Source organism: Megalobrama amblycephala, linkage group LG22 (assembly GCF_018812025.1).
Source record: "Megalobrama amblycephala isolate DHTTF-2021 linkage group LG22, ASM1881202v1, whole genome shotgun sequence".
Taxonomy (NCBI): Eukaryota; Metazoa; Chordata; class Actinopteri; order Cypriniformes; family Xenocyprididae; genus Megalobrama; species Megalobrama amblycephala.
In genome coordinates this window covers 7,378,497-7,388,385 of record NC_063065.1, presented here as the reverse complement: position 1 = coordinate 7,388,385, position 9,889 = coordinate 7,378,497, and the positions used below count along the sequence as shown (strand labels likewise).

Genomic DNA, 9,889 nt, shown 5'->3' with positions numbered 1-9,889 from the left:
TGACTAAAAAATAAGAAATTTGTAGTATTTTTTCTTAATCAAAATATGATAAAGAATGCACTGCCAGTATCACTCTTCAAAACAAAAAGAAACGTGTTTAAAAATCAAAGCGATGTAAATATAAAGTGTAACACACTATTAATGAAAAAATAAAAATGAAAAAAATCTGATTTATATATTTTTATTTAAAAAAAATATTTTCTTAATTTTTCTAATGTGAGAATGCCGATATAAAAGGTACAACTTGTTTTATTATTATTACTCCAGATTTTGTGAAAAAAATGATAGATTGCATTGCCAATACAACTTTTCAAAACAAAAAGAAAAATGTTTTAAAATTAAAGCGATGCAAATAGATAAAATATAGCAAATTATTAATATAAACATATATGTATCTATTATTATTTAATTGTATTTCCTTAATATTTCTACCTTGACTATGACTAAAAAAATAAATAAATAAATAAATAAAATATTACTATTACTTCAATTACTCCAGAATTTTTGGGGGAAAAAAAGCTAAACAATGCAAATACCAATATCGCTCTTCAAAACAAAAAGAAATCTGTTTTAATATCAGAGCGACGTTTACTAATGTTACACAGGCCGCTGTGTCCTTCTGACTCCAAATTGTCTTTCTCCTCATAATTCCATGTAAAATGCATTAAGGTGGGACTCACACCAGTGGCAGCTGTCCATAATCAGCAGGGACATGTCTATTGGCTAACTTGACCCATGTCAGTAGACAAAACAAACAGACACACACACACACACCATTATATAAAATAAAAAAAAAAAGATTTCTAAAGCCTAGGACTTGCCGAGCGAGGTCACTGGAGATTTTCCAGACAAACGCAATCCGGAGGGGTGGTGGATGGTGTGTGTGTGTGTGTGTGTGTGGTGAAGGGGTGGTGGATGGTGTGGTTAAAGGGGGGGGGGGTGGAAGAATAAAAAAGGACAGGCTTAGAATCTCATTTTACCAGACCGCACACAATCTGGGCTCCCACTGAACTATCTCTGCCTGACCGCTTTCTATTTATCCCTTATCAGTGTTTACCAACCGCTACTTCTCTTTCATTCATACTGTGCGGCAGTTCTCTTACTATCAGTCAACAGCTGACACCATGGAACAGCCTCAAAGGCATAGGAAAGGATCAAAACTGAACCAAAGCTGTTTAAACAATACAACAGAGGAAATAAATTCATAAATCCTAATTCTTCCCAACCCACAAGGGTGCAGGCAGATCCTTTATAGTTAGGCCAACAAACACACCCGCAGCCAATGAGGTAACACTGCTATCAAGGTAGATGCTGAAATATATTCAGAGGGAAAAAAAAGTGTCAAAAAAGGCCCATGTAATTTTAATTACACAACGTGGCTCGCTGCCTTTTCGTGCTTTACTTTTTTATTTACTTCTATTTTTGCCTGAGTACAAATTGATCTTCATGCAGGATTTTTTTTTTTTTTTTTTTCCCCACATTCGGTTATCTGTCATATGAAAGATATCTGTCTAAAGATTCAAAGAAACATTTGATGCATCGCTTAAATCTCTCACAAACGCTCAAGCCAATCAGATGGAGAGGATTCTGTGCCTTTTGTTTTCATTTACACATTTTCAGTTAATTGCGAATATAATTCCAGAGTCATCGCATCAAACGGTCGGTGCTAAAAATCAAACGTTGCTCTATTGTGTGTAATCTTCCTGCCATGCTCCTGATTTCACTTGCATTTCTCCAACACACACACACACACACACACAGCGCTGTGTTTTCCTGGACTACTGTTCAAAAGTTAAGTAATTAATTACATTCAGTCTATCACCAGCTGCTCCACAGCAGATGGAACATTTTTAAAACCTTGTTGAATTAAACCCACAAAATTCATTTGCCTGGATTAACCAAGTGAAGTTTGTGCATGGATGGCTTTGTGTAAGGGGTTGAGGGGGAAAAAACAGGTAACAAGGTGTTACACGGGTACATAATTACCATCTCTTGATTTATTGGGCTAAAATGGCATGCAAATGCCAGCGTGTTGATGTTTAGCGCTACGAAGTTGAACCTAAATAGTAGCTAGTAGCTTTACTCGTGGTTCGATGTTTTCTAACAGCTGAGTAGGCGTAAACGAGCGGGTCAGAAGGTCATGAAGGTTAAAGCCGAACCCAGATGACCTTCAACAAAGCTGAGGCCTGTTTGTAAGGAAGAGAGAGTCTGTTCAGGACCAGCACCATGGACAGTTCCCTGATCTCTCACACGACAGGATAAAACTGTTGCGAGCCTGTAATGAGCCTGACATTTGAAGATAAAACATCATTCAGCTTGCTTAAGCGACACGCAGTTCTGTTGGCTTTGCTTTAGTAGCGGCGAATGACAAAACTAACAGTTCAAAAAGTGAAGCACACAATCTACAATTGGTTTTGTTACTTGTATACAAAATATACTTGTACTTAAGCACAAAATATATATTAAAAGTATCAATTTCTTTGATGTCTACATAGAGATTTTGGCTTGAAACAAACAAAACTGTGTTTTTTGACAAAGCAGTGCTGTTAGATTGACAAAATAATGGCACTATTACTAAAATGTTATTTTATGAAGATTGCACAAAAATACATACAAATCAATGTATTAACCACATGATTCATTTGTTAAAAATACTTTTACTATGTATGTGTTTTAAGTAATAGATATTTTTGGCCTGAAAACAAGTTATTGTATTGAATGTGTCCATCAACAGCAACAAAAAATATCAATAGAAAATTAACCTGTTGACATGGCAATGACTCACTTAAGTGTACTAAAATAGCTGCTTTATTGCAATGACGCTAACAACACGAACACTACTAATTTCCAAGAACGCACACGTACAGAAAGTTTCAGCTCATCTAAAATATTAACTCTCAGACAAAAACACAATGCCTATTTTATCCATGACGCCACACGAACACAGATCTGAGCCTTGCTTTCCAGGTGGCAACTGCTAAAAACTAAACAGAAACCAAACGGCGTACGACCTAAAGACAGCAGATTGAAGGCAGCGCTAACGCAGACCGAAGCCTGAAAGTTTGAGATGAAAGACAGGAAGGGCTGTGTGTGCTCAGCTGCTGTATACCGAAAGCCCAAGCTTTGTGCTAACACACAATGCTAACATGTCTAAGACTCGCTTAAACCCTCCGGCACACGCACAGGGACTTTAATTTAGGTAGACGACATCTACTGTTATCTGTGTGATTAAAAAATAGGTCATTCTTCTTCAAATACACAGTTTGAGCTGTCTAATCTGTCCTTGCGCTCTCTAAATCCTAGAGAGATCTGAAGTCGCTTTCAGTGAACAATACAGCTAATCTTAAAAAAGTAAAAAATAAATCAAAAACACAAAGTAAAACGCAACTATATTTTATTTTTAAAACAATACATTTAAAAAAAAATGTATCTTTTTTTAAAACATCAAGTAAAACGTTACAGTGCAAATTCTAAATTCTAAATTCTCATTCAAAACTTTCTTTTGTACTAAGCTGTCAACAGCAACACATCCTGTCAGTTCAAAGACAAACAGCTCGATTTGATACCCAAACAAACCGACCACAGACGGCTATAGCTACTGTCACATCACACACACACACACACACACACACACCAAAAAAAGCGAGCGGAACACCAACCTACTTGACTGATGCTGAAAGTTAGCTGCGGATTCTGTGGTCCCTGCTCGGCTGATGCTCTAGTGCTGGAGCCGGTAGCTTTTGAAAGGTAGTCCCCAGGAATATGACACACTATGTCTGTGACAGCCCCGAGATAAGCACCTGCGTTCTGCTCTCTTTCTACGTCACACCTCCCTATTCACAAGCTCTCAATATGATGCACATTTGCACATCAACAGCAACCCCTCCACTACCACACACACACACACACACACACACACTTCACTCCACTCCCACATCCGCAAAACATAAAAACCGGCGCACAGAGGGGAGGAACAGACAGTTTTTTTTCTCTTCCATCACTCTCCACATGCACACACTGATTTATCCTGCTTTTCCCAACATGTGCATGCAGGTGCATGCTTGCGTGGAATTGCGTCCCCCCTTAAAAAACTAAACTTTCATGCATATATTGTTGTGATGAGCGTTTGGGCATATGTCCTTCCAAACAACCCCCCCCACCACCACCACCCCTCCTTTACCCCATCCCACTCCACCCACAATCTCTCCTCCCCCCATATCAGTTACCATGCAAATGAGATGGAATGTCAGCCTTCGGTAGCAGATGGTCAGAGATGATAACAATGGCTCAACAGACCAGTTCCAATGTCTGCCACTTTATTGCTACGGAAACAACAAGCAGAAGTATATGTAATGAGAGGTCGGCCTGGTGGATGTTTTTTCCTTATTTGCACTCCGTGCCCTTTCTGAAATCAGTCTTACCTTGGTTTTGTGCTATTACGTATTGCACGAGTGCTGCCGGGTCATTCTGTGAAACGGATGAGGTGAAATTAAAAAAATATTATTCCGATATTTGATATGTTTTAGTGTTAATAAATTGCCGTCTTAAAGTGGGCATGAAACGGAAGTTATTATTGTGGCATATTCGGTTTCTCAAACAAGAAAAACGTAGGGCGGGACTTGATTTTGTCCATTGGGAACTGATTGATTCATTGGATGGTTGTGGTTTGCTATTGGTCGATTTCATGTGAGTGACTGGTTGCCCCGCCCTCGTGCTCATCAGAGAAGAGAGGAGATGGTGCGGCAAGAGGGAGGTGAAGTTATTTTGACTAAAGATTATGAAGGCACAATTTAAAAAAAAAAAAAAAGAATAATGTGCATATGAATTGTCAATTGGTGACTTTAAGATAAAATTTGATGTATAATCAAACATTACGCTTTCAGAGGGATTGGCGGTAACAACTTTACAGTTGAATTTACAAGCCTTGTGCAATTAAAAGATGCTTCTTAAGATTTAGAATCTAATGCTGATATTTCCAGCAGTCGTAACAATTTGCTAGACATACCAAATTCTTAAGAAATTGTGCAAGTTGGGTTGCAAATCTAAGCCTAAACTAACCATAAAGCCCGAGCCCAACCCTTAAACCTCAAAATAAAGGCTGTAATAAGAAAATAAAATATAAAAGATGTTTTAGTATGTTCCAAATTGTACAATCTCATATAATTTCAGCAAGTCCTACAAATAATTACGAGATATCGCACAAGTGGATATTTTGACAAATTGAAAACTTGAAAATTATTAATCGGTCACTATTATAAATAATAAATAAAGGTTCCAAAAGTGGGTTTTGACAGCGATGCCATAGAAGAACCACTTTTGGTTCCCCAAAGAACCTTTCTAAAGTTTTTTCTTAGTGTAAAGAACATTTTCATAATCTAAAGAAACTTTTTCCACTATAAAGAACCTTTTGTGGAATGGAAATATTCCATGAATGTTAAAGGTTCTTCATCAATGCCAATAAAGCAGCTTTATTTTTAAGAGTGTACTATTAAAAATATTATTAACATGGTTGACATTTTAAGATAAGTGGATACACTGTAAAAAGAACTGTTTGTTTGACTTAAAAAAGTAAGTTACTTGGTTGCTTTAAAGGTGCCGTAGAACGTGTTTTCAAAAGATGTAATATAAGTCTAAGGTGTCCCCTGAATGTGTCTGTGAAGTTTCAGCTCAAAATACCCCATAGATTTTTTTTAATTCATTTTTTAACTGCCTATTTTGGGGCATCATTAAATATGCGCCGATTCAGGCTCCAGCCCCTTCAATTCTCATGCTCCCCGCCCCCCGAGCTCGCGACTGCCTTAAACAGCATAAACAAAGTTCACACAGCTAATATAACCCTCAAAATGGATCTTTACAAAGTGTTCGTCATGCAGCATGTCTAATCGCATAAGTATGGTATTTATTTGGATGTTTACATTTGATTCTGAATGAGTTTGATAGTGCTCTGTGGCTAAAGCTAACATTACACACTGTTGGAGAGATTTATAAAGAATGAAGTTGTGTTTATGAATTATACAGACTGCAAGTGTTTAAAAAATGAAAATAACGACAGTCTTGTCTCCGTGAATACAGTAAGAAACAATGGTAACTTTAACCACATTTAACAGTACATTAGCAACATGCTAACGAAACATTTAGAAAGACAGTTTACAAATATCACTAAAAATATCATGTAATCATGGATCATGTCAGTTATTATTGCTCCATCTGCCATTTTTTGCTATTGTCCTTGCTTGCTTACCTAGTCTGATGATTCAGCCTGTGCACAGATCCAGACGTTAATACTGGCTGCCCTTGTCTAATGCCTTGAACATGAGCTGGCATATGCAAATATTGGGGTCATACATATTAATGATCCTGACTGTTACGTAACAGTCAGTGTTATGTTGTGATTCGCCTGTTCTTCGGAGGTCTTTTAAACAAATGAGATTTATATAAGAAGGAGGAAACAATGGAGTTTGAAACTCAATGTATGTCATTTCCATGTACTGAACTCTTGTTATTCAACTATGCCAAGGTAAATTCAATTTTTAATTCTAGGGCACCTTTAAAATTTTGAGTTCATTTAAATTAAAATTTGAGTTAATACAATGAAGGCGATTGATTTAATCAACAGAAACTCAAAATATTATGTTATCTGAACCACATTAATTATTTAAGTGATAACAAATCATGACAACAGTAATTTTTCAGTGTAGAGATTATACGAAAGGGGTGCCTTTTCCCATTTTTTTTAAATAAATCATTTTTAAAACTGCAAAAACTCTTTAGCTACTCTTTTTCATATTAATGTAAATTGCATTGTACATTATACGTTTTTTAATGATTTTAGTTGTACAGTTGAATTTGACCTTATAAGACATTTAATGCTGTTATTTCTTATTTCTAACATTTCAATGATCACATTTATTATAATCTAATAGAAATTATGTAGCCCCACCTCTTTTCAGTGCTGCACTTATTGTGTCTTCCAGTTTGTATTTTCACAGCATGAACGAAAGATCTTACAGATTTATGAATGAACGGCTTGTTTTAAAATGTTTACGGTCAACTGACATTTGGTATGACATCCATAACGTTCGTTAACTCTACAATAAGTAAATCCATTTCACCAGCTTATTACTCTTCAACAGCGATGCCATAGAAATACACAGAGCTACCGCAAAAATGAAAGTTCAAAGACAAAATTCTGAACATGGCAGCATGCTAAAATGTCTATAAAACAAATTGTCCCCTTCTGACAAATATAACAACAAAAAGTTTTTTATAATCAGTTGTTTAAATAATACATTATATGTGATCTAAAATATACAAATTTATATAGAGGCAAGAATGAATTCCACATGAATTGTTTCCATCAAAATGTGGAAATTTGATAATATATCAAGGATGTAGAGGGGGAAAAAAAATCATAAAAAATAATCTAAAAAAAAAAAAAAAAACATGAAATAAAATATACTTAATTTTCACTGATACATTTAACACATAATAAAGCTTTAGCTAATAGGCATCAGCTATCCTAAAATCAGCTATATCATACACAAATGTCACCCATTTTGTACTGTAGAATGACCTGGCCTGTGGGTTTGATGTTGTTTGGTGACTTAGAGAAGCAGGACTAGTAATTACTGGAGTGATGAGGTGTAATTTCTCCCTGTAGACTATCACTTTTGAGAAAGGTTGGGTAAGGGGGGGCCGCATTTACAGGGTGTGACAAAAAACCCAGCGGCAATGATGTCACGGCACTCCTTCAGCCCGCTGACTTTTGTAAATACACACGCATGCAAACGTACACCCATCAGCGAGAGCAAACAGCGAGTGAGCCTTTAACAAATAGAGTCCGGATTACAATGACAAAGAGCGCCACACTTCTGGAGGGCGAGGAGAGGGTTTGATGGGGGACGCCCATGGCCAAGTCCTTAAAATGAGTGAGGGGCCCACAAGATGCTCCCATCTGATGTGTCTCTGCATGTGTGCGTGCGCACGTATATTCTTGCCAAGACCCTTTCAACCCCCCCCCCCTTCCAAACGGGTTCAGAGAAAGCTCATATCTGTTTTGTTCTTCTCTCCAGAGGATAAGGCGCACGCACAATGTCCGGCGAGTTTTTCATCAGCCGAGCGTGAATTTTGAGGAACAGAGACAGAAGGGCAAGTCATTACAAAAGGTTTGGCGGTTGATCTTGTTGTAGATTTCATTTGAAAGTCTAATTCCGCAACTGCTTTCGGGGAGGTTTGTCACTTCTATACGTGTGAGGGGACAGATTGCGTGGCCGTCGGACGCACTTACAACATTAAACTACATGTTTCTTTCTTCCATAATCTCCCGCGACACAAGCGAAGAGTTGTCGCTACAAGCGTCTTATTTAATGGAAAACCTGTCTCGGGTGTGTTCTCGAAGATCCAAAGACCGGGCAATCTGATTTTGAGCGCATTCGGTCAAGACGTCGCTGATCTCTCGTAATGTGCCGAGACAGCTGGCGAAAGAAAAGAACACGACACATAAATAAGTTTTAAAAGGGATCAACTTTGTTACAACAGTCTTGATGAATCAGAAAATCAGCGGACAACATGAAACAAAGTAAATCCCTGCACTTGAATATTCTGTTGTTGAAAGTATAATATTTAATGCTGCACATACTCTTCCATCGAGGGCATGCGGGCCAGAGCATCAGGAAGTGAATAAAAGTGCATTCTGGGTGTTTGATTTGGGGTTTTATAAAAAAAACATGCCACAATAGGTGTATATTAGAGGGAAAATTAGAGCTAAAGTGGGCGAAATGAAATGACATGTCACACAAAGGTCTGCGTTTTTCAAAGTACACTGCATGTTTGGAGAAAATGTTTGATTGCGTTTATAAAAGTATCACACTGGGTCACACATAATGTCTAAAAGCTTTTTGCATTAGTCCGCCAATTATGTAAGCAAAGTTAAATGCATCTGGAACCTGTTGTTTATGTGCCTTAGTCAATCCTACATGCGCTGTGACGGATAACTCTATACTTTAGATAGAAATGCTTACTGTGCCACATTTACTGCAGTATTTTAAAGACTCTTCCAAACATTTTGAGAGCTCAATTACAGCGCTCTATTCCAGTGTGCTCAAAAAATATATGACAACAATGTGGATGTATTTACTTGGCCTATTAGCACCTAATAGTTCATGAAAACTGAAAATGATGTTATTTACTCACCCTCATGTTGTTCAAAACCAGTATGACTTTCTTTCTTGTGTGTGGAACACAAAAGGAGATTCACACTGCTCTGTTCCATACAGATGAAGCATATAGTGACCAAGGGCTGTCAGGCTCTAAAAAGGACAAAATTGCACCATAAAAGTAGTATTTATGACTCGTGCATTGTATTTCAAATCATACAAGTCATACAATAGCTTGGTGTGAAAAACAGATTCGAAATTATTCAGTGAAAATCTTTACTTATTGTATTTTACGTCCACCATAGTTTTCAAATTTAATTGATGCTTCTGCATATTCATATTTAATGCGTTGTGATTGGCTACAAGACACGTGAGAACCAAGGTCGTCATTTATGTCAAACCTACGTTGATGCGCAAATGTAAGAGCACAACAGTGGAGCGAATTTTATATTTTTTGAGTGAATAAATCTTTAAATTTCTGTCTGTTCCAAACAACAAAACTATTGTATTGTTTCAAAAGATTTGAAAAATTGACCTTTTTTGATTATCTTAAATAATGATCCCATGGATATTTAACTGCATTCCTAAAAAAAATGAAGACAGCTAGGCCTATAAATGTATAAATACCTGTTTGTATTGTGTGAGAAAAAGCTTGATATTATAAAGACATTATTTAAAAATGGCTTTTATATTTGTTTCTGTACTGGAGCCAAAACATTTAAAAAATATTATGT

The 9,889-nt window shown here is 36.8% G+C and overlaps 1 protein-coding gene across 1 annotated transcript in view; it reads right to left on the bottom strand.

Moving 5' to 3' along the window:
* st18 (ST18 C2H2C-type zinc finger transcription factor) overlaps positions 1-9,889 on the bottom strand; it is an 82,824-nt gene that overhangs the window by 51,862 nt on the left and 21,073 nt on the right. The window contains exon 3 of the mRNA XM_048175099.1: positions 9,193-9,308. Within this exon, the coding sequence (XP_048031056.1) occupies positions 9,193-9,271 (79 nt within the window). The 5' untranslated portion in view covers positions 9,272-9,308. The remainder of the gene's footprint in view (positions 1-9,192; positions 9,309-9,889) is intronic.